Raw genomic sequence first — 27,138 nt, forward strand, 5'->3', positions numbered from 1 at the left:
AAGATTAGTATATTAACTAGTATCTTAAATTTATACTTTTATCATTCTTCAATGTTTAAATATTTCTTGATCCATAAAATATAATATAATAAATTATATATCTCACAAATTCGACCACAATCAAGATTCTAAATAGAACGAATTTCTATCGATTCTCACCACCATAAAAACAAACTAGAATTATCGACAAAACAATTTTTCGCAAACAACTAAATTTTATCAACAATCAATAACTCGTTGATAATTTTGTTTTTCGTAACCATTTTAAAAGTAATATTTTTGTTTGAATCATCACAAAGATAAAATCAATAGTGTTGTTTGAAATAATTGATGAACTCATAAAACGTTTTAATTTTAAAAAAAAAAATCTTCATATGGGGAATAATTTACAAATTTTTAATTTTAACAAAATACATGTGCTTAAATTTTGACAATTTCTTTGCATTATTAATGATTAATATTTTATGTCGCAAGCGTGTCCGTGTTTTTTTTTTCTTTTTTTTTTTTTGAGATCTGCTTTTTTTAGATATAAAAGTTTTAAATTAATTTAAAAAAAAAATATTCGTTATTTAGTTAGAAACTTTATTTTAAAGTTTTGATTATTATTAAAATTTTCACTTTTTAATAAATAATTTATTTTCATAATAAATTACACCCTTAAAAATTGTAATAATGAAATATTAAAATATACCGAATAGATTCAGTAATTTTTTACCTACCTCTGTTAATCTAAAATTTTAACATTTCCCTGTACTTGTGAACTCTTCCTTGAAGCGTACAAAAATACTTATTTTGGAAACTTTTCTTCTTCTTCTTTTTATGAAATAAACTAATATTATTATTGTTACACAAAATATCATTGTTAAAAATTGAATTTTAAATCTAACTCAAATTTATAAAATTAATTTATAAAGTGATGTATGTATCTTTTTATATAATCTAAATTAGTTTTATTATTTATATAATCTAAATTAGTTTTATTATTAATCGAGATGAAACTTCCAACATGTATTTCTTCTGTTAAGATATAAAATTTGAATATTAGATTAGACATTAATAGATTGTTTGATAGGAATTCGATAGTAAATGGAACAATAGATCAAACCAATAACAAGTTTGGATAGAATGAACCCTAACTCATAGTTTTTATATAATAAGGATATAATTTTATGTTCAACACATCTATACAAAATTGGCTTGTAATACGAAGTTAACATTCATTTATAAATTAGTCTTATAATTAGTCTATGTATTTAACTTTAACTCATTCTTATAAAATCGATCCTAAGCTTTACATGTATTTATAAATTAGTCAATGTAAAACTTTAAAACATTAAAATACAAAATTAAAAAATAATAAATATATTTGTTTTAACAGTAATAATATATAAAAATATAAAGCAAATTAATTTTAAGTTGCAGAAAATAATAGCATGATGAAATTTAAAATACCGTTATAAAGTTGTCATGTTAACTTTATAAACGAATTTTTTAAATTTGGAAATATATTTTGAGAAATTTTTTGTTAGTGTATAAATTGTCTCATCAATGTTATCATTCAGAATGCAATTTTGATCCTTTAGTGGATTTATTTAAGATTTAATCTTTCTAATAGTCTCTATTTTTGGTGATTATTTTCAATTAGGTCCCTCATTTTTTCTTTTTCTCAATTAGGTCCCTATTTTTGAAAAATTGAAGCAATTAGGTCACAGTCGTTAGTTTTGTACTAATACCGTTAAAAAGGTTACACGTGTCATCTAGTGATTTTTTTTAATTTTTTAAATATATTTGTAATTTTTTTATTTTTATTTTAAACTATTTATTTATTTTTTTAAAATTGCCATGTGTCAGTGATAGTGCCACGTGTCACTGTCAGACCACGTGTTATTAGATTTGTCTCAATTTGGTCCCTATATTTTAATTTGTCTAAATTTGGTCCCTGCATTCTTATTTTGTCTTAATTTAGTCCTATTTTTTCAAAAAACTAAACAATTTTATTTCTCTCCAAGTTCAAACAAAATTTTATTTGTATATAAATCTTTACAAAAAAATTTATACAAATTAATTTTTTTATTAGAAAAATAAACAAATTACAAATAATATTAAAGAAATCATTTAACCTAAATAATATGAATGAGTAACTTATAAAATTTAACATCTCAATAATAAATATTTTTGTGAAGGTAATCTATACAAGTATAGTCTCAATACTTCCTCAATAATTCATAAAAAGTTTCTAGAGTTAAATATTTCGATTTGAAAAACATCATCACTAATAATTTGCTTAACAAAAATAAATTTAAAGACAAAAATTTGGAAAATGTACATACCGTGTTTTATTTGGGAAGGAACAAATTTTTTTAAATTTTTAAAAAAATTAAGACTAAATTGAGACAAAATAAAAATAGAAGGACCAAATTGGAACAAAATAAAAATACAGGGATCAGATTGAAACAAACGCAATGACATGGGGTTTGACAGTGACACGTGGCACTGTTAGTGCCACCTCACACTGTCATTGCTACGTGGCATAATGTCAACTTGACACGTGACAAATTTTATTTTTAAAAGAAAAAAAAATAAAAATAATTAAAAATATATTTAAAAAATTCAAAAAAAAAATCACGAACTGACACGTGTCACCCTTTTTAACGGTGTTAGTACGGAACTAACGACAGTGACATAATTGTTTCAATTTTTCAGAAATGAGACCTAATTGAGAAAAAGAAAAAATAAGAAACTTAATTGAAAAAAATCATCCAAAAATGAGGACTATAGAATTATTAAACCTTTACTTAATGACATACGCTCTTGAGGGAAACGAGTTTATTATTTTGGAACAGGTTCCTGCACATGGTGTTTTACATTGTCTTTGATTTGTAGTGTCTTACAAATAGTTAAAAAAATATTTATTCTCAATGAAAAATTTCTTAATTATATCTTTCTTTGCAAAATCGACATTCTTAAAGAACTGAACATTTACCAATTTTAAAACTTAGATATGGACCATAAAAAGTGTACCCATAAAGCTCCAACAAAGAAACAACTATTGTTTTCATATTCATTTGATTTTTTTTTTTGTTGTTTCTTTTGGATGCGGTTGCAATTTCCTTATCTTTTTTGTTCCCAGCCTTTATTCATTGAAGCATAGACAAGATGACCACTTTTTGTATTATTTTCAATATTTCCTCTTCCTGAACATTATGTAGGATGAGGTCATTTAAAGACCAAATCTTTTCTTGACAATTATAAGTAATCTTGAATTCATCAAATTTTGTTAGAAGGGAAATCAAAACTAAATGAACTAATAAGTTCTTAGACAATTTTAATTAAAGTGCATTTAATTTTAAAACAATACAGTACTACTCTTGATGATGTCTTTATCCATACATCTTCAAATTAGGTTTGTTCAGAGTCTATCTATCAGAAACTTTTCATTCTTATCAAATTTCTTTCAATTCAAGAAAGAAACTCCTTCGCTATATTTATGTTTTTAAATGTGTTCCAAAATGCTTATGAAATGAGCATTTTTCTAATCATTTGATTTTTAAACTCATGTGTCATTTCTCTCTTAGTTCCATTGAAAGTACGAGTATCGAGTAAAATACGTGACGAGTAATTATTGCCTGCGAGTAACAGGTAACGAGTATTTTAATATTTGTTTCTAAACAGGTCAGGTATAGATAGTATACCATCCGACCCACAGGTACCTGTTACCCTAAAAAAAATAATTTATATTTTTTAATCAAATTTAATTAAAAATAAAACAAAATTATATTTTATCAAGTTAAATTTAATTAAAATTAAATTTTAATTTATATTTAATTTAATTTATATTACATTATATATAATTTTTGTAATTTTATTTTAAAATGTATAAAATATTTTTTTTGGGTATTCACGGATATCCGTGAGTTTTAAAATATCTGCGAATATTTTCTAAACTAGTACCTGGAAGGGAGCAGTAAAATTTTATCCGACGGATTAGGTTACAAATAACTACCATACCCGATCTAACCTGTTACCATTCTTAATTGATAGTAAACTATCTCTAACGCATCAATATCTAAGATATTGTATTTTCAAAATTATTTAAACTATTTAAAATATAAATAGAATTGATATTGACATTAATATTGGCAGAATCATTATTCACAACTAAACATAAAACATTAAAAAATACTTAAATAAATAAGATATAAGTAAAGTATTAAGATAATAGTTTAATATTTTATCATTTAATAAAATTTTATATAATAATATCTCGTCACAATAGCATGTTAATAATAAGATAATATTAAATAGTAAGTCTTCATTCAGGATGATTTAACATTTACACAAAACATACTAATTATTAGATAACACCTTTGGTGTACATGCAATATTAATCATTCTTTCTTTAAGTTTGGATGTACATATCAAACTCCTAATCTTTTCATATTTTAAAATAAGTTAATTTAAACAATAGATTACTTTAATGACATATTGATTCAATTAATTACTCTCAAATATATAAATAAAATGAAAAAAAATATGGTCATGATTGAGCAATTAATTTAAGAAATAAAGAAATCAAGTTTTCAATTTTTAACTTAAAACATATATTTCAATTGAAAAGATATTCACATATTCAATTATTAAGATATTTAAATATCAATTAGTCACGTCAAAATATATTTAAAAATAAAATAAAATCATCTAATTATCATGATTTTTGTTTTGTAATTATTATATTCAGAAAATACATATATTATTTCACTTTAACTAAAAAGTTTAATGTCTTAATAGATATTTATTTATGTCAATAATTTTTAAATAAAATCTTTTTTTACGATTTAATTAAATCTTTATTTTTGTAAAATTGAATCAAAAACAGTTGGTATTAGATATTGTGTTATTTGGCATGTTTATTAGATAATGTTGATAATGTTGTTTCTGTTATTTGGCATGTTGAATCAAAAACAGTTGGTATTAGAAATTCAATTACAGAAAGACTCATCTCTTCACAATTGCGAAATAGAAATGAAATTGGAAAAATTTTAAATTTTAATGGAAACTCCCAAAAGTCAAAATGTTGGTTTTGGAAGTATCACTTGGACACTTGGAGTGGCTTTGTTGGAAGCTGGGAAGGCGTATTCCGTTAAATTTGGCCTTCATGGTTTTGGCTTGCTTCAGATGAAGATGAATATACCTTTTCTTGTTCCCATTTTGATACTTTCATTTATTCTTCTGCCTTGTTCTTTATCATGGGTTGTCGATGTCAAGATTTTTCCTGAGACAATATCTTCCATTTTTTAGGCATAACAGTGGGTCAAGTGCATCTGTCCGGAGACAATATATTTTTTTAATGGTTAAATTTAAAACTATATGTTAATGAGAGATCATAATTTCTTAATTTGGAAAAATAAAATATTCAATGCATTATTAAAGTTTTATAAAAACAATGAGTATACATTAATTTAAATATAAATAATAAAGAAATTTATTTAATGTGGTTGACAATTTTCTCTTCTAGAAATAATAAACCAGATAGAGCGAGGAAGTAAAAAAAAGGAAAGACAAGAAAGAAAAAACAGAAACAAAAGAGATATATCATTTATTTACTTTGCATACGAGAAAAAAAAAGTAAGAAAGAAATTACAAGTTAGGTGGAAAGTTAGAAAAAAAAAAGATAAATATAAATATCTATTGAATTAAATATATTTTTAAATTTTAAATATTTTCGTAAATTTATATTTTGTTCATATTGATATATTTTGATTTGTAAGTTTTAAAACATAAACGAAAATAATTTTATTTAATTTACTTATGTTAACTTTTTTATGTAAAATATGTTTTTAAAAATATTTCAAATAATATAAATATTAATATAAAACGTGTTTGAAATATAAAAAATTAAATATAATCGAGTTAAAATTTTATTTATTTTTAATGTTTGAAAATTAAATTTATAAAAATTTAAATATAAATAAATTTTAATTTAATTTCAAAATTTAAAGATTAAAAATATATTTAATCTATATATTTTAAAGACCTAATATAAGAAAAATTAAAACACAAAAGATTTTTTTTTGTTTTGGTTAAAAGAGAAAATTTAAAATTATCATATAAAAGTTTTTTTTTTCTTTTATGAAAAATAACATATTTGTATCGTCCTCCGAGCACTAATAATAAGTGGTAAAGTCATTGGAAGCTTTAAGAGCCACAAACTTAGCGTGATTTTTACTCATAAAGTTTAAATTGGACAAGAAAAGGGAGTCTAATTTTTTTTTTTTTTTAAAATAGGTTTAGTTTGGACTGATTTTAAACACTCATTCTGGAAATAGTTCTAAATAAAGAGTATAAACAAATTTGTTTGGTAGCCTAAAGTGGTAGATCTATTAACATAAATAGATAAAAATATATACTAATATAAATGTTTCATAAAATAAATTGACATACCATCTACATCAATGTAATTATAATCTTTATCTAGAAAATATAATATAAACCAATTAAAACTATTTACATATATTATATTTAGATTAAAAAAATACATACATTTAAATTTATTTTATTTTAAATTATTTAATTTTTAAATGTTTTTATAAAATTATTCAAATTTAGTGATTTTATTTTTATTTGAATAAAATATTTCAATAATCATCATATTTAAAAAATATCCGAGCATAACATAATTTTTAAAAATCCAAAAATATCAACATTAATACTATCTTATATTTGATTCTGAATTATGTTATTTTACAATCAAAATTCATCTAGAGTTTTTCTTTTAATATTTACAACGTGTATTACTATCATAAAATTATTTACTATTTTAATAATAATTAAAACTAATTAATGAAGACTAGGCTTTTAATTTGAACAATACTCAAAGAAGTATAAACCTAGCTGTTTTTTTTTTATAAGTTTCAATGTGTCAAATAATGATGTTTTAAAAAGTATATATTTGAAAAAGGAAAAAAATGTCTTAAAACACAGTCTTTAAAATGAAAAAAAAAGTTATAAAACTCTTGTGACCAATTATATAATTTTATATTAATAATACACATTTATGAAATTGTATTTATATCATCCAATGAATGTGTGTAAAGAATATAATTCACAATTTTATGATGATGCTTACATCAAGGAGTTCATCAAAGTGGGAAACTCCCAACTCTTTAGTGGATTTCAATTGGTAGTGTGATTTGGACTTGTGGTGTGCATATTTTTATTTCAAAAGTTGAGGTTTAATTGTATATTTTATTACTCAATTTATAATTTTTATAAACTTAATGTTACATTTTTAATTTTATAAATTTCATCCTTTAAAATTATATACATCATTGGTTAAATATTAAATTATTAGTTTGAATTTATATAGTAAAATATGTATTAAATTTCAAATTATATATGATTATAAGATCTTAAATATTTACATTAAGAAATATGATTTAAAGTCAATAGATAATGAAAATAATCTAGAAATAAAAATTTAGAACTCATTCATCTGAATCTAAACTAACTTTTTTTTATGTGATATGATTTATATGTATTGAAAGGTATATGAGAACTGAATCCACGGAGAACACTATGAAGGGATAAAAATGATATGATTGTCGACAGCAATACACATTGCACGGGTTGCACGGGTCATACGAATGAAGACCGCAGTAATTAAAAGTTACCATCATATAAACTAATTCAAATAGATAGTGCTAATATTTAAATTTTGGTAACATCACCAACACATCATCCCACATTTAGCAGCTTAAGAGGAATTTGAGACATAAAATAATTAAGATCTCAAAGAGTTTAAAAGTAATACACAATCTTTCATGTTGTAATTCTTTGTAACAATAATTGTTTTTTATTATAATATTGTGTTAAATATTTAATATTTACACTTTTACCCGCATAGCACTTGAGAATTTTTCTTTATAATAGGATATATATATATATATATATATATATATATGTTTTGAATTAGATGACTGTGAAGAGTGTACAAGTGTTTATTTATTTTGACACAGAAGTTGGGTACCATGAATAAAAAGTGACACATGGGACCTCCGAAAGTTATGTTCACTTACAAATAAAAACACTCTTTTTCATTTTTAAAACAAACTAATTTCAAATATGAGTGGACATTAAGTCTGTATCTAGAATGAATGAAAAAGAAAAAGGAAAAAAAATTGAATTTGAAAAAAGAAAACTTGATTTTATTTTATATAAAAATGTTTTGTTTTTCTATTTTTGTAAAAAGAAATACATCCTTATTCATTCAATGTTTTCTAAATATGTTTTTTTTGTTCACATGTTTTTTTATTCTTTAAATAACAATTTTATAAATTAAAATTGTAAAAACTTGTAGATTAATAATTTAAAATAATAAGATTTAATTATTGTAATATTATACGGTTTTAATATAAATAGTTTGTACAAAGAATTTTATTATTTTAAAATTATATAATTTTTATAAAAAAATTATAATTCTTTTACTTCTTTTTAAGTATTTTTTCTATATACTCTTTTGATTGAAGAATTAAGATGGTAAGATTAATTCTTGTAATGAGTTTTTTAATTTGAACCGATTATTTTTTTATTTTCTTAAGTTGAGTTTCAATTTTTTTTTAGTCTCTTTGTGTCAGTGAGTCTTCTTTCACTTGCATAAGTCTTTTTAGTCATCTATATGATTCTATGCTTATTAGTGATCGTCATGATATATCCTGATCGTTATTGTGATGTTCCCATATGTAGATGAAACATACAAGCTTGGAGGAGTTTTTTTTTGTTAGGATCTTGTTAGTTCTTGGTCAAGTAAGAGAAACTAATTGCATTGTTTTAATGTTATAGATATCTTGAAATATGTAATTTCACAATTGAATGATATAATGAAATTGATATGTTGATTTTGGTCTATTGGATGTTTGTATTGTTGAATTGTTTTGGTTGAGTTGTCTTGATTGAGAACTTAAGATCTATCAATTGAGTCAATTGATATGTACCCTAAGATTAATTTTTTTTTACTAAAGAATTAAGAATAGAATATCAATTTGATCATTTGAGCAGGTTTTAATTTCTCATATCACAGAGTTTTCATCTTTTTTTTCTAATACAGCGTTGAGCGCTAGTTCACTGTGCAGGTCTAGAAGAATTTTAGCTTCAGATCACTACATGCCAGTTTTGTAGCGTTAAGCACAGTAAAATGCAAATGCTTTGGTACAAAGTGATAGTAGGGCACTACTGAGCATTATCTTTCTCTACAGGTCTATAGCACATTAGTTTCAAGATGCTGAGAGACAAAAGTGTTTCGCTTAGCACGAGTTTTGTAAGAAGAAGGGTGTTGAGCATCAAGATTATCACTGAGTGTCACCTCTTACAAAAGGTTTAGGCTTCTATGAAAAAGCGTAAAGTTGGACGTCACTTTTGAACACCAGTATACATGTTTGAAATTTCTTATTTCATGGTTGTTTGATATATAATTTGAAATGTGTTTAATGTCCGCCAATGAATTTATGTGGTTATTCATGTATGATATTATGATGATGATGAGTTTGTTATTAGTTATGAGAAGAAAATGGTATATGTGTTTGACGTAATTTCATGAATCTCTTAGGGAGATTATATGGTGATGTTTTATTAATGATGTATGCATTGATGTGGGAGTTTAAATGTTGGAGATTATCGTGTCACTCTAATAACCATTTAAGCTTAGGTGGAGTAGAATGAGGTGTGTGGTGAAAGGTGCATGAGGTTGTAGATTAAAGACTTTATCAAATATGTTATTAGACGAACATTGTGTGTGGTAGGGTGAAATTCATCAGCAATGATTTTGCAAAACAATAGATGTCATCACAAGTGCATGACCCTTTGAGATTTCACATCAATGTTTTATCGAGATAATTGAGTCTAAAATGATTCTCTATACGCGACAATGTTGTTTTATGAATGTATAATGATTCATTCAACGTTTGATTATGAAAACTCTTTTTTCACATTAGTTTACCTTTTCTTATGCGTTTTTCTGTTTGTGTAGTTTTTTTTTTTTTTCTTTGCAACGATCATCTTTATTAGTATGAACAAATGAGAAAATAAGAGTCTATCTCAGGAGTTGATAAAATATTTATAATTATCTTTATAATTATAATTATAATAATTTTATTATAATTTTTTTACTAATATAATATAAAAACTCTTTACTACTATTCTTTAAAAGAAAACTCTAATCACTACAATTCTTACCTTTTTCTTTTATATATATTTCATCTATTTTCATTATACAATTCAAATAATTTTGTTTCACAATTAAAAAAAATGTTAACCAATTCCAAAAGAAAATGATCAACAAAGGTGACTGTTACTGTGAATGAGACAATCATGAGTGTTGGTGAGACTAATTTGTGTGAAGAGAAAAGTTCCGAGGAATAAATGTCAATGTAGTGCTTTGTTGGGTAAAAAAAACTAATTAATAATAAAGCTCAATAAATAATCCACTAGATAAACATTTTTTTATGCATTTCTGTGCTATTTATTTTCAATCAAAATTAATAAAATAATTTATTTTATTATAGAAATGTAATTTTACTTTAATGAAAAATATTAAAAAATATTGAAGAAAATATATGTAAATTATGCCTTTAATAAATAGTTATTCTGTTTGTAAGAAAAATATTTAATTTCCAAATGTTTTTAAGTGTAATTTTTTGTTGTTGTAAAATTACATGCGCATTATGCTATTTCTTTTAATATTATATATACAATTTTTATGTTACTTTTAACTATATAATGTTGCATTCTATTAAATTAATTTTTTTAACATTTTATAAAAGTTATACAATTTTTAACTAAAAATAATATTATAATGCTTACATTTTTTTTAATTTTAATACTTACAAAGTTAATAAAATCATTTTTGAAAATGAAATGAAAATTTAAACTTACATCAATTTTCTATTTCATAATCTTAAATTTATATTTTAATATATATATATATATATTATTTATATTTTATATTTATATTTTATTTTTAGTTAATTTATTATTATTTTTTATTTGTATTTTGGATTTTATCTATATTTTTTCTATTATAAATAGAAGATTTTTATGTGTTTATTCAATATATATAAGAAAGACTGATTTCATAGGTACCTTTTACTATATTTAAAATATATATATATATATATATACTAAATTTATTTTAAAATTTTAAAAATACTATTTGCATAGATACATTCAACATTTCATAATTTATTTTAGAGAGCATGATTAATACATTTTTTTTATCTCATCTCTTATGACTCAAACAATATTTATTAAATTAATATTTATGTTACCTCAATGTATTATAAATACACATATTTACCAAAAACAATTCATTGTTCTAATGAAGGAAGGTCTTGTCTAATTTTTGAAAGAAGAAAAAAAAAGATAAAGGAAGTTGAAGACATATTAAGAAAGTGTCTCTCAAGTTGACTTTGTAAGGAACATTAGTTTTTTTTTCTTTTCTTTTAACAAGAGCTCTTCAAGTTCAACCTATTATAGAACAGAAAAAAAAATGAATTTATTTAAACTATTAATAATTTTAAAATTAACTATTTTCGTTTGTTGTAATAGAGTAAAAAACTACTTTCTGATAAAAAAATTAAAAATAGATACTAAATAATTAATTATAAAAGAAAGTATATTAGTGAAATCTCAGCAAAAGTTCAAAATCCCAATCATATTTTTATTTCCTTTTTTTAGTAAATATATTTAACCTAGGGATGTTCTATAAATGACAGGTAAGAAAAAAAATATAATTTTTAAAATATAAAAAAATTAATAATTATAAAATAAATAAATTGTGGAGTTGTTGAAAAAGATATACTAGTGTGGTAAAGAATGTTCGATTGTTACTTAAAAAGATGTTTGTGGCAGAGAAGGGTGGTTGAGTGGTAGTGGAATTTTTGCAATTGACAGCAACACAGACAAAATATTGAGGAAATTTATTTGTGTGATGTGGATATGTGTTGACTTTGGATTAATAAAAAAAAAAAACTTCTATATCAACCATATATCCACTTAGATTATTATTATAATATGTTTATTATTATTACTATAATTATTTATTATTATTATTATTATTATTATTATTATTATGTTTATATTTATTATGTCTGCATCATTTGTTTTCAACCCCTCTCATCTTAAATCTTTATATTCAAATAAATAGAAATCAGCAAGGCAGTTACACAAATTGCAAAAGGGCAACATGAATATTTCATGTAAATTTTCTTAAATCTACTCATATAAATGAAGATTGAAAAGTGGTTTATCCCATAATTCTTTCCTTTCCATTCCTCATCAATCTTTTAAAAGGAACATAAAATCTCTTCCTAAAATGTTATGCTCTCTTAGAGCATACCATGTCAGCCCTAAAGTTCATTCTCCACATAACTCATCAAGTTACATAACTCATCAAGTTAGGGTTTTAAAATGTTTTCATAAAAAATATCATCACTAAAAGTTGAACTTATGATCTTTCTATCATCACAAACTCTTATCATCACAAGCTCCTACCATTTAAGCTACCATATTTCTTTGTCTTACTTACCATTTTTATAAGATTAAACATTATTCTCCATGTTTTTACACATAACTAAAAAAATAAACATAAGTAAAAACATTATACGTAAAACTTGAACCTAATACCTCACCCTCCAACGCAAAGCTTTTAACCAAAGAAATTATCACAATATTTTAATATAATAATAATAATTTAAATACATATTAATATTTATTATTTGTTTTATCTCATGTAAATATTTTTCTAAGGTCTTACACATAAGAAGATGGAAACATGTCCTACTGAACATTGTTCCCACCTCCTTTACTATTGGCGAGTCACCCTTGCACTCGATGAAAAATAGTGGACCACCTCGACAACAACCTAAAAAGAAAGCCTCACTAACATCCTCATTAGTGAGCACATGGGTAACTCAACATTCCAATACCCATGTACAAGAATAATTCAATGAGTACAAAAACAACTCAACATTCCAATGTTCGAGTATAAAAGCAGCTTGGCATTGTAATGACCGAGTACATGAGCAATTTAGCGTTCCAACATCCAAGTACAAGAGCAAGAGTAAATTAGGGTTCCAATACCCGATTACAAGAAGAATTTAATGAGTATAAGAACAATTCGACATTACAATGCCAAAATACAACAACAACTTAATGTTCTAATGATTAAGTACATAAGAAACTCAATGCTTTAGTGACCAAGTACAAGAGCAACTCGACTTTCTAGTGTCCAAGTACATGAGTAACTTGGTGTTCCAATACTCGAGTACATGAACAAATAAAAGCCTGGTGTTACAATACCATATTCAAGAAAAAATGGTGCAAAAGGTAGACCTAATGTGGAGAAAATGCTACTACGCTTGCAACTTTGAGAAGAAAGAAAGCTTGCACCCAATAAAAGCCTACAAGGCAAAATAACTCATTGGAAAGTTAATCACCGAGGTCAACTCAAGATGAATTAAGTACGGGGATAAACATCCACTAATAGAATGCCTAAGACAACACAAAGACAAATGTCCAAAAGGCTACACTCACACACCATATAACTTTGCAGAAAATAATTGTAAAGAAAGAGAGCCAAAGTAAAGAAAGTTAAAGCCTGAGAAGACAAAGTAGAAGGGAAACTCACACCTAGATAGGATGGGCCATTCCACATAGTTGATTCCCTCCATAAATGTTCTTAAAAGCTAGAGGAGTTATGAGGAAAACTCATCTAAAGGACATAAAATGTCACACATCTATATATTACCATTTGAAAGTATAAGGACGTATGTACTTTTTTTTTCTTTGCCCAGATTTTGCCCTTAAGTTGGATTTTGCTAGACAAGGTTTTAATGAGGCACACTTTAATTTTCTAATAAAAATCCTTTTTTATTTTACATATCTTTACTTGTTAACACAAAACCCTTAAAAGGAAACACTAAGATGTAATGAGTTAAGCCTGCAAGCATGACATCGAGTTACCTAGATGGTCACCAAAACACTCAAACAAGGCATCAAGTTATTTAGACATTAACAAAAGTCCACAAATGTGCCACCCGAGTTACTAGGACAGTAACATAAGAAAAACCATCAAACGAGACACTAAATTACCTAAATGGTAGGAAAAGCCCACAAACATAGTACCCGAGTTACTTTGGTAGTAACATAAATAAAACCCTTAAATGAGACACCGAATTACCTGGGTGGTAGTAAAAGCCCATAAACATGACACTCAAGTTCCTTAGACATTAACATAAGCAAAGTTCTCAAATGAGACACTGAGTTACCTAGACAGTAGCAAAAGCCCACGAACATGGCATTTGAGTTACTCAGATAATAATATAAACAAAGTCTTCAAACAAAGCACCAAGTCACTTAGATGATAACAAAAACCCACAAACGTGACACCCGAATTACTTAAGTAGTAACATAAGCAAAGTCCTCAAACGAGGCATTGAATTACCTTGATGATAGTAAAAACCAACAAATTGACACGTAAGGTACTTTGAAATTAACATAAGCAAGTCCTCAAACGAGATATAAAGTTACAACACAACCCAACCAAAGAAACAGTTACAACACAACAAGCATTTTCTTTATGTTAATCAAATTTATGAACTTGAGAGACTTATATATGTAACAAACCTAACAAATATACTAAATAGCATGATTTAACCAAACTTATTCAATATAGTTAACCTAAACTAGTTAAATAATATTCTAAGAGATATTTATTAGTATAATTATCTTATATTCATAAAATATGTGACTAAATTTTGGTAATTTAATTATATTATAATAATATTTTTAATATCATATATTAATAAACACTTAAAGAAATCGTGTATGTGATGTCAATTTTTAATATTACATTTCTTAAAAAATGTTGCAATTTACAATATAATAAGACATTTTAATAACTACCATAATTTACATATATAGTATAATTTTTTTAATTATCTTTATTTTAATTATTATACTATTAATGAAAAATAAGACATTTTAAATTGTAATTTTATAATAACTTTTTTCCAGGTATCTAATTTTTTATTTTAGTGTTCTTTCTCTTTTACCTCCTTTCTCTCTTTCTAATTTCTCTTTTTCTTTTAATAAGTAATTTATATGATGAATTCATTTAAAAGACATTAAAAAAGATAAAATAATTATAAAAATATAAATCTTTTATATTTTGTTTTAAATATAATATAAAAAAATTGAATATATCAAAATATCATTTCAAATTTGCGGGACAAACACCACTCATAATAGTGAAAAACGCACAAACTCTATTTCGGACCTTATACTTCAAAAGCATGGCTCATTCCCTCCCTCGATTTCAGATTGAAAAAACGTGGCTCACCGCTATGTCCTTCTCACCGGCCATCGTCTCCCTCTCTCCGACCTTCTCACCGGCTGTCGTCTCCCTCTATCCCACCTTCTCACCGTGGTGCGATTAGGTTTGGTAAGTCTCTCGTTGTTCTCTCTTGCTCTACCAATTCTCTGTTTATTGTCCTCAATCTCTCACACCCACTCTCGGTTGCTTGCCCTAGTGCGTTTTTGATGGTCAACATTGGATTGCTGTATGGTGTTTTAAAGAACTTGTTGGTGTGATGTTTCTTGCAAGGTTAGTCTATCACAATCTTTCATATAGGAAACTTAGGGTTTGCTTTTGAACAGGTTAATTTGTTTGAGTTTGAATTTGTTGTTTGATTTCTTTGGTTTTATAATCTAGGATTAGTTCGTTTGAATTTGGTGTAATTCCTACAATCGTTACTTCAAGTTCATTATTTTAGCCATCTTTATTGCTCGACTTCACTGTTTCTCAGCTGTCTTTCAGTTTCTTTGCTGATTCTGTAGAGATTTTTTACTTAATTATGCCCAATTATCCCTGTTCATTGGGTCATTTTAGTTCATTGCATTGGAGAATAATTCTCTGCATCTATTATAGATTCATTATGACTTAAAACATGTGAAAACCAGTCCCAGAGTCTGCATTGTTGGGAAATTGTTGGTACGAAAACGGACCATTGAATTCTTCGTGTAAAAGTAAGTAATTGTCTGCATACCCACTATATCATATCATTTACATTCGTTGCACTTTTTTACCCTGGTTATTTTGCATCTGGTATGCCAGACATGTTTCACATTTTAATGTTATTTCTATCGAGTAATTGTTAAAGTTTAATCTAACAGATGAGGCACATCCAATGTGTTTGAAAAAGTTTCTCCTATATTTCTGTATTTATGTATGTGAAGGAGAGGGACCAATAGATGTCATACGTGTTTAGGTAGCGAAAGACTTTACTGAACTTTAGATAATACATTTGTTTGGTTTATCAATATTTTTTTTTGTATCCTTTAATCATTTTACGAATGGACTAGGAGAATTTTGACTATGCATAAGAAGTTTTGTTGATTGGCTTGCTAAGAGAGAAAAATAAGAATAAAAAAAAAACGAACATGAGCTTCTCTAAAAGCTAAAATTGGCTTCTGCATTATAATATAAAAATTTAGAAAACTATGAGATAGCTTCTACAAATTAGCTTATGCATAAGTTAGTTTTAACTCTTAGAAAAACCCATTTCATTTTTCTTTTTATTTTGCTATCCTACTTATCCTTGTGAAGAAACTTGTCCAAAACAGTCTTTATTATGTACCTTACTATGTACCTGGAGATAAAGAGAACACAGATTTTTGCACTTTGTTTAGAATTTCTAGTAACTGCGCCCATTTGTGCCTTTTTTCCAAAGCAGTATCTGATCACATTCTTTTCCCACGATGATTATTTCCAAAGCAGGTATGAAAGTCTAGACTAAGGCAGCCCAGCTTATAATCTAATATGAAAACAACGGTAATATAAGTCTAATTCGAACTCCTTCAGTCAAACGACTGTTTTTCGAAAACAACCGTAACGAATACATAGGATTTTCCAATTATCTGAAGCACACCTTCATACTAATTTAAGCAAAAATCAATTGATTCCCTCCTTTTCTCTATTGATTCCCTTGTATTCATTGGTTCTATTCCTGCTGCTCCACACACTCTGGAAAAATTTTGGTTGTTCGCTTGGTCCAATTTTGCTCAATGTTGTGTTTTTTTGCTTCCAAGAACTTTTACACTCTATTTCTTCCATCTCTATATTCCTCAACGGATTCAGTGATTTTCGGCGGGAAAAGTCACAATTTTGTATTTAAAAGGGGATGCACAATGAATTAGTTTTTAATTGACTTTTTCAAAGCTGAATATAATATGTTTTGATTACATTACTTTTCGTGTAAAACTCACTGAATCCGTTTTCCATATTTTTTTCTTCTTTCAATTTTCTATCTATTTAAAACTAATTTCATCTTATTTTATTTAATACTTTTAATTAACTAGATGAAATTGAGTGTTGATAGATGAAAACATTTTATATGCACAAGACCCGTTTATAAAAATAATAATTAAAAAACAAATTCATAACTAAACAGAGAAGTTAAAGAATAGTTAAAAAGGAAATTGGTTATTCAAGAATATAAATAAACAATGGACCTAGACTCAAATATAATAACAAATATACTATTTATTTAAATAATTTTACTAAAAAAATTATATTTTCGATAAATATATTACACTCGAGTCTGACATGGATAATATCAATTTGTAATATAATATGTAAATTTTTTTTTACTATTCTTTATTTGTATGCATTTGTTTAAAAGATATTTATGAGTGTTTTAAAATTCGTGAATATGGTAAATGTTTTAAAAAAATATTTTTATAAATTATTAAAATAAAATTACAAAAAATATATAAAATATAATATAAATTAAAGTAAATATAAATTAAAAATTAATTTTAATTAAATTAAATTTTATAAATATAAATTAATTTTAGTTTTAATTAAATTAAATTAAATAAAATATAAATTAAATTTTTATTTTTATTTTTTATGAGAACTGGATATTTGTGAATATTAAAATATTTGTTAATTCACAAGTAATAAATAATCATAAATATCAATTATTTGTGGTAGATTTTATTCATTATGGATATCATTTTTTTCTAAGTATAATAATATACATTGATATAGTTTATTAAAAAAAAAAATATTTTAAGAAACCGGAGAATTTCACTCAAGCATGATCTCTACAATAAAAAAACTTAGGGAACTCATATGCTCTACTTTTCTACTTAAATATGCTAGAAATTACATCAATAAATTATATTGATTTTGGAAATTATATAGATGTGTCAATTTAACGTAATCCCACTTTAACCTATTTTTGAACAAGCTCCCTTTTAATGGATCATAAAACGAGTAGGCTAAAAGAAAATTTGAAGGAAAACTTTTCAAATACCCTAATTTTCTACTAAAAAAATGCTAGAAAAGAGTTTAATTTTGGAGATCTCAGATGTAATGCAATGAATGGCTGGTGACAGCTAAAGAGGAAATAATAAAGAAAGAAAGAGAAAAACAAGTTTCCTTCGAAATTCACGAACATGCACACCAAAAGCAATGACTATATATGTTGTTCCTGTTGAAGTGNCTATACATGTTTAATGTTAGCTTGAAATCCTGTTAATATATATATGGGTGGGTTAGCTAAGATAAGAAAAGTGGATGTTGTGATCCTGATGGTGGCGATAGGATTGTGCAGGAATTTTGTTGAATGTAGGAAACATGTGAGCATTAAGAACAGGCTTGGAGCTGGAAAGAATATGAGTTTGCATTGCCAGTCGAAGGACAATGATTTGGGACACCAAAACATAGCAAATGGAGATGAGTTTGGATGGGACTTCTCAGACAATATTTTCGGAACAACACTGTTTTTCTGTGATGTGGGTTGGGAAAAGGTTGAGGAATATCATTTTAATGCTTATTCCTTCGGCAGGGACAGAGTACGATGTGATGGTGTCGGATGTTCATGGCTCCTATCGGCTGAAGGCATTTATGGCTTCAATGTACAAACCGCCTTCTGGGAATTCATGTACCAATGGCCAAATTAATCACATCTACTTTATCACAATAATATAATAAACAACTATTTCCTTCTTCTCACTTCTCATCACCTTTTTCTTATTATCTACTGATAATACTAAAACTAACTTTACATCTGGTGCTCATCAAATCCATCCTATACCCACTCTTTCCAACGAAAAAATAAAATAATTAAAGATTACAATAGAATATGTAAGTTATGGTTTTTATTTTATTCTATAATATTGAATTATTATTAAATTTTAATAAAAATTAAAATATATAGTTTTGTTGACAAAGAAAAAAATTTAATATATTTATTAATATCTTAAACTATGTTTACTAACCCATGTATAAATATTTAATGCTATCATTATTATATACTTATTAGCATTTAATTCTTTCGTTGCAGTTTAATGCTTATTGTATTAAAATTTATGATTGTTAATGTACACTAAGAATTTGTTATGTTCACAATTTGTAAAATTAATATTATATCAAGTTGGATTGTTATGTTCACAATTGTAAAATTAATATAATATCATGTAACTAAAGTATGTTAAATATTTGTAAAAAAAAAATAATGAATACAACCAAAAGACCGCACAAATGCAAAACTTGTACAACTTAAACTAAAATTATAAAAATCACATCGTTAGAATACTTGGAAGATTTTTATGTTATAACTTATTTTCAATTTTTTAAAAATAATTTTTTTTTTCATGTTTCATGACGGAACCAATTTCATGCCTGAAATGGATATGTAAATATTGAATACTCAATTGCATAAATATTTGATTCTTTACTATTTACATAAATTGATTGCATAGTAACCTAAACAATGCCCATAAGCATTTCGATGAAATAACACTAATTGCGATAATTTGATAAACGATTTTATGCCTGTAGAAGATTGGAATAAACTTTAAATAAAGCTATAATAAATTTAATATATTATTGTAACTTATAATTAATTTAAGAATCAGAATGTGCCACAAAAAGCAGTAGTCATAATCGCGTTTCAGTTTAGTTTCAAATCTTTTATAAAAGATCATTCTAAACCAAAACATTACAATTTATAGATTATATTTTGTCTTTTCATATCCAAGCTTTAAACTAAGCTATCAAGACACAATTATTACCTATTAACTAATACAATAAACTCACGACCCTTGCATTCTAAAACTCACAAGACTCCTAACCAAGTTAACTACCCATAACCCATACCATTTAATTTTAGGAAAAAGTCTCTTTAACAACTCTTTTTTTACAACTTTTTGACAACACATACGTGGTAGTTTATGATTGGTCCGTTTCAAATATTTTTTTAAACATAAATTTAAACAGACCAATAAAATGATGACATGTGTCCTGTTGTCAAAAAATTGTTAAAAAAGAGTTGTCAAAATATCATTGTCCTTAATTTTATTCCACTCAAGTTACCTAAAAACAAAATCAATCATGAGCACAAGTGCTCAATTATACGAGCATCTAACTCGTTTGTAATACATAACAAGTTCACAAGTATAACTTTAATACCACATATTAACCCCCTGGTGTATGCGAGATATCTGGTAAATCAGATTTCTCCCTCACAAACGAATGAATGTCAGTTGAGGGATTGTATTGCTGAATTACCATAACTGACGTAAGAGTGGAAAAATCTGAAGAAGCAACAAAGCTTCCAACAGGACCAAGCTCTGGACAATCACTTATGCTACCCAAAGCTGCCACCGATGGCATTCTACCAACCAATATTAGGTTGCATCTATTCATTTCCTTCAATGTTGTCTCAATATCTCCTTTGCTTTCCACTAGCTTTTCCTCATACTTCATTGTCTCTTGGTTGTTGTTGTTGCATGCACTTAAAAACTCATTCCACAATTGATCATCCTGTTTCTTATCATCATAATCGTTATCGTCAATCACATGCATTGTTTTCCTATCTTTGTTTGATGACTCCCCAACCAATTCAACATCAAAGGCCAATGATCTCCCTGGTGGAGTTACAAACTTATAAACATTTAGAAAAATTCCCGGGTGCTTAGCCATTCTCATTCCATAACAAAGTGCTTCACGATCATCATGCCCTCCAAAGAAGGGTACCACTATCTCATAAGACACATCACTGGCTTGAACTTGGCTTGTCCCTCCAAGTCCTCGGTCAACAAAAATTCCCACCGTGCAAGGAGCATGACATAGCACAAGTTGATTCATCTCTTGGAATGAATGTCCCAGTGACTCCATCGATCCATCCACACGCTGGTGTTTGTGGAATGGAAGGATGATCATGGCTGCACGCTTTCTGTGAGCAGTAGTACAAATATCCTCATGGATGCTATTGAAACCAGAAATGACTGTCATGGGGCGGACACTAACACTGCTCAGTTTCTCATAATCCTGAAAAGCTATGATCATTTGATCTTTGCCATTCTGCTTTTTGTTCCAAAAGGGCATTCCATTCTTGCGTGCCATATGAACCATTGTGATTGTCGAAGATCGCTCCGAGAGCTCCATCAAATGCATTGTGTATACATAAAGCTTTCCTTTCCTTCCGGTTCCACGGGAACACTCTATTAGATTGATTAGCGAGGGAATGTTGTGGGTGTTGTGGAAGCAAGCTAGCATTCGAAGCTCAGTGTCGGGATCTCGTTGAATTGTTTTGTGCTTGTAAGGTGCTCCTCTGCGAGCTGGTTTATATACACCCATCACTATTGGGGTGGTGATGAAGGTGGTGAACAATGCCATGACAACACAAATGGCAAATGCTTGGTCATTCAGCACCTGCATTGTATAAGAATGATTCGTAAAAAATATAAGAACAAATGACAAATTCTTTTATAAGAAAGAACGATTAAAAGACTTGTAATAAGAAATAGGGTACCTTCCACATAGATATTTGACAATCAACTTTGATTTTAAATACTAAGATAAATTATTATTGTTTAGAATAAAAATAACAATATATTTCTGACATAAATACCTTAAGGTCCCTCCCAATGTTGAGAACAATGAGTTCTACCAAGCCCTTTGTGTTCATGAGAAATCCAAGAGCCAGGGCTTCTCTGAAAGGCACCTTATACAGTAATGAAACAACAGTAGTGCCAATAATCTTCCCAAAGCAAGCGTTGAATATAACAAGCATTAGCATTGCCCAAGAAAGACCTCCCTTAATTGTTGCTACATTAGTCTTCAAGCCACTTGACACAAAATATAGTGGCATGAAAAGGCCAGAAACCAAGTCTTCTATCCTTTCAGTCAACACCCCAGCAAAGGAACCTTCTTTGGGCATAACAGTACCGACCACAAAAGCCCCAAAGAGTGAATGAATTCCAATAGTATCAGTGACAAAACTACAAGCCAAAACCAGAGTCAATGTGATGCATATGTAGACCTCCTTCACTGGCTCACCCTCCAGGGAACGGTTAGCCATAGCCACAAGCAACGGCCTAATGGCAAAGACAACAAAGATGACAAAAGCANCACCACAGAGCAATACCCAAAGAGGAACAAAGGGGGATGCATGAGAACCAGAAAGGGCTATGGCAAGAGCAAGAAGAATCCAAGCTGCAACATCATTGACAGCAGCAGCAGACATTGCAATGCGACCAACATCAGTGGTTAGGAGTTTAAGCTCNGCCAGGATNCTCGCAAGGACAGGGAAGGCGGTGATCGAGAGAGCAACACCCATAAAGACTAGAAAAGGAAATAGCTCAGCATCTTTGGATACAGTGGCTCGAAGAGCAATGGAAGTGCCAATCCCAAGAACAAAAGGCACAGTGATCCCACAGAGGGCAATGCCTAAGGCCTTGTGACCAGTACGTCGAATTGCACGCATGTCAAGCTCATGTCCCACGAGAAACAAAAAGAACAAAAGTCCTATGTTGGCCAGTGTTTCAAGAACTGTGATGCTTTTCTCTGGGAAAACCACATTCAGAAACTTGTCATTTCGCCCAATTGCCGATGGCCCAAGTAGTATTCCTCCCTACAATTTTTACAACAACGTTGCTATTTGAGTTGCTGTACTCAACATTTTTCCAATTCTTAAAAATAATCCTTTCTTTATCAATTACAAGTTTCTTCTATGAAAAATATTTATGAAAACTCAACTTAACAAAATTTCTTACAAAAGTTTAGAAACAAAAAATATATTTAATATTTTCCTTAAATATTTAAGCATAATCTCTTACCTATATTTAATATTGTTTAATATAGGCGGAGCAGATTATTGGCATGTCCATTACATTACATGATTAACGAAGTACATTATGAGTGCATGGGGAAGGGAAGTTGAATTTTGTAACTGGGAACAGAAAAACTTACAATGATCTCAGCAATGACTCTGGGTTGTCTGAGGGGTCTGAAGAGGAATGCAAGAAATCTAGTAAAAGAAACGACCAAACATATTTGGAGGATTAACAGAGGAAGCGCATAATCCAGAGGATTTTGATGTTGGAATCCTCCGTTGGACTCTGCCCTCATGGGTGCAGGGCATGATATGTTATTACCAGTGCCCATCGTGCTTTTCTCTCAAACTATACCACCACCAACAATCCTTAAACTATGTCGGTTTTCACAACAACAACTACTTGTGTTGTGCTATGTTGTTTGTCAATCTTCGATCATCTTGGAGCTGGGATATGTTGTGCTCCGTAGTATATATAATGCGTTTAAGCACTCTGTGACTCTATGAAACCAAGCACAACTAAATAAATAACGAATTTATATGTTAAATGCTATACTTTACGTGTCTCTTTCTTATTAGTTAGCCACAAAAGCTTGCTTTCTTTAGCTCATAAAAATCAATAACAAATTTTCAAATTAACTTGAAATAAATAATTACTATACTTTATCACAGTGATTATATTATAATCATGGTTTAATACGCGAATGGATGATAATTATAAATTTGGAAGAAGCTTAAACTATATATGTGGGTAAAGCATTTGTAATATGTATTTTAATAATTTTGAAAATATTAATTATATACTAAACACGTCTCTTTGTTTGGCAATGGAATAATTTTATCGTAAGATCTGTCTGACTGCCACTTTTGTCCTTCCTCCTATACAAATCAGAAAAAATTCTCTTAAATTACCCATACATTATCAGTTCATCAAACATCTTTTACACATAAAAGATAACGAAAAAAAAAAGTGTAATAAAATATGAGAACGAAGAAAAAGAACACAACAATTTAAAAGATTGTATTACATCTATTAATCATAATTAGTATAATATGTATCCCATATTATATATTACATTATACACAACCAATGTAATAAATGTTTAATATCTCTTCTAAAAATTTCACAGTTATTACAACAGTTTCCTTTCTACTAACTAAGGTAATATGTTTAACGTAAAAAGTGTGACATTAGTGTTTATTTATATGTAAAATGTCGGAACCTATAGAATAACATAATATGCTAAGGTATATGAATAGTATAGGTTAATTGGTTTAAGCATACGACTTTATGTATAAGCTGAATATATTCTTCTATATAAAGAATAATATCATTATGAGTGTGTATGTACACATAAAAATTAAATTCTTTTAAAAGTAAAATGCCTATACAATGTTTCTACATTAAAATCTCAAGCTCATTCTTTCTAATAATATTATATCATTATAAAATTTTTGTTTTGTCTTCGTCAAGGGTTGAGAATGAGAAATCTATAGATAAATTATACAATTTTGGTTTTTTTATTCAATAAATTTTTTTCTTAATTCTTTTTAAAATAAAAATTAATTTATTTTTAGAACAAAATATATCCTTAAAAATGTAACAGATGGAGCATCCAAATTGTTAGAAGATATTTACGTAAGGGTTTATCTACCATTATTATTAATAATGCACAATTTAAAAATTTTCTCTTAATTTCATGGAAGGAAAGCTTCCCTAAGGCATAAATAAACTTTTATAGAAACCTTTCTTTATTTTTTTCTTATATTCGGCCTAACCTTTTTTACTTTATTTTTCTATATTACTTTTATAGAAAATAATATTCATCATCTCTTATTTTTAAGCTATGTCTTTAATATTTTCTTTCTCGTGCTTTACACAAAGTGATTTTTAAGTTTGTTTTATGGAAAATATTTTGGACTATGTTTTTACTAATACATACCAACATATTTCACACTCTCGGTATTTTTCATCTTAGGCTTTTTTTTTTTTCACAGGGACCGAACAAATCCAATAAATAAATACACAATATTTTTCTACTAAACTAATCTTGTTTGAATTGTTTTCTTAAAAAAAAAAAAATCTTTAACCTTACTTCTCTAACTAGTCAGTAATTAATAAGAAAGATATTCTCAAGATATTGCATTTGGCATCTATAAATAAGGTTTTTGATTCCAAAATAAAATAAAAAAAAGTAGATGAGAATAATATCCTCGAAAATAGTGAACTAGTTTTCTTTTTATGGAAATTAATTATATTATTGTAAATACAATTAGTTCTTAATTTAGTGGAAAATTCACGAAAAGACAAAAAAGAAAAACACCTAAAAAGCATCTCATTAAAAATTCTTTCTAATTATTATAGTCATAGTATCTATCATATTCATACTTCTTTTCGTCTTTCTCTTTATTTTCAGAAACTGCCTACAGTTTAGTATTCGCATATTATTTTCCAAAATTTTCTCGTAAATTATAAATAATTTTTTAAATGGATTTTACCGCATTTATTCTAATTTTAATAAATCCATCATTATTAGTATATTTTAATTAAATCTATAAGTTATAAATTGATTATTTATTTTACCAGAAATTTTATCTTTCAAAATTTTCGATCTTTTTAGCCAGCATATTATAACTTTGATAAGATGTAATGAGATAAGGTTTTTTTTTTTTTTCCTAAAGAGTTTTTTTTTTATTCTCTTGTTATGTTTGTTGAGAAGAGATGTTGTTAATATAAATAGTGAAGTGTCCGTGATGCATAAAATTCTATAATATGTAAGATTATAGACTAAATTTTAATGTTAAAAAACAATGTGATTGATATTAAAATATGGGTTTAAGCATAACTCAACCCCATAAAATCAATTTTTAAAGTAAGGTTTACACCTCATTTATATATTATAAATTGGTCTTATTTTTAGTCGATGTAGAACTTCCGACAATTGCTTCCGAAAAAGTATTAAGTTCGATACATTTTGATTAGTTATATTAATATATTAACATATTAAAATTTATTAATATATTTCTACTTTGCGTACGTTTGTTTTTCAGTTGGTATGTTTTAACAATGTGTACCAGATTTTAGTAGACAAAAATATCCTAATATATTGTAGATTTTAAGTTTAAAGGTTAAGGATATTTTAATAATTTTCATTCTCCAAATTAAATAAAGGAAACCCCTAAATCCTTGCTCATCTTTTTCATCTCTCTCAATCCAACATTTTATCTATCATCTCTACGCTAGTCCCAACTAAAAAAACATTCGCTGTTAAACAATTTGTTTTTGTAAAGAGTTGAGTCATTGACATATTCGCCTGCAAGAAAAGGTTCATTCAAGATCTCTTCAATTTCATCTTCTTCGCTAACCTCTCTAATTTCATCATCTGTGGATATTGAATCATCATCTCTAACAAAACTTTCAGGACAATTACCAATTCCTATGTCATTATGCTTGTGAAAATTAGATAAAACAAAAATTATAAAACGAAAACTCATTATAAAATCATTTTTTTGTAAGAAATTGTTTAATAGCAAGTGTTTCTGATTTTTTTTCCGAACAATTACCAATTCCTTCGGATATCATTATGCTTGTGAAAATTAGATAAGACAAATTATGAAATGAAAACACATTATAAAATCAATTTTTTGTAAGAAATTTTTTAACCGTGAGTGTTTCTAATTTTTTCAGTCGGGGCTAATGACAGAGAAAATGTTGGAGTGAAAGAGATGAAAGAGAAAAGATTGAGAGGAACAAGAGAAGTGAGCAAGAGTTTGAAGTTTTTTTAGTTTTGAAAATGAAAATTATTAAAATATCCTTATTATTAAAACTTAAAATCCATCATATATTAGGATATTTTTATCTACTAAAACCCGGTAGACATTGTCAAAATGTACCAATTGAAAAACAAACATATGAAAGTCAACAAACCCCATATATATATATATATATATATATATATAT

The 27,138-nt window shown here is 27.0% G+C and overlaps 2 protein-coding genes across 2 annotated transcripts; one reads left to right on the plus strand and one right to left on the minus strand.

The window, feature by feature from the left end:
- Positions 1-15,271: 15,271 nt before the first annotated feature.
- On the plus strand, positions 15,272-19,147 carry LOC106767420 (self-incompatibility protein S1). The gene is made up of 3 exons (XM_014652307.2): positions 15,272-15,493; positions 15,582-15,655; positions 18,672-19,147. Exons 2-3 carry the CDS (start codon positions 15,642-15,644, stop codon positions 19,018-19,020), a joined length of 363 nt encoding a protein of 120 aa, XP_014507793.1. The 5' UTR covers positions 15,272-15,493; positions 15,582-15,641; the 3' UTR covers positions 19,021-19,147.
- Positions 19,148-20,427: 1,280 nt separating this feature from the next.
- Positions 20,428-23,604, minus strand: LOC106767664 (cation/H(+) antiporter 19). The gene is made up of 3 exons (XM_014652603.2): positions 23,315-23,604; positions 21,975-22,976; positions 20,428-21,775 (listed from the first exon to the last, which is right to left on the minus strand). Exons 1-3 carry the CDS (start codon positions 23,507-23,509, stop codon positions 20,537-20,539), a joined length of 2,436 nt encoding a protein of 811 aa, XP_014508089.1. The 5' UTR covers positions 23,510-23,604; the 3' UTR covers positions 20,428-20,536.
- Between the last annotated feature and the right edge of the window lie 3,534 nt (positions 23,605-27,138).

The sequence above is a fragment of the Vigna radiata genome, chromosome 7 (assembly GCF_000741045.1).
Source record: "Vigna radiata var. radiata cultivar VC1973A chromosome 7, Vradiata_ver6, whole genome shotgun sequence".
Classification (NCBI taxonomy): Eukaryota; Viridiplantae; Streptophyta; class Magnoliopsida; order Fabales; family Fabaceae; genus Vigna; species Vigna radiata.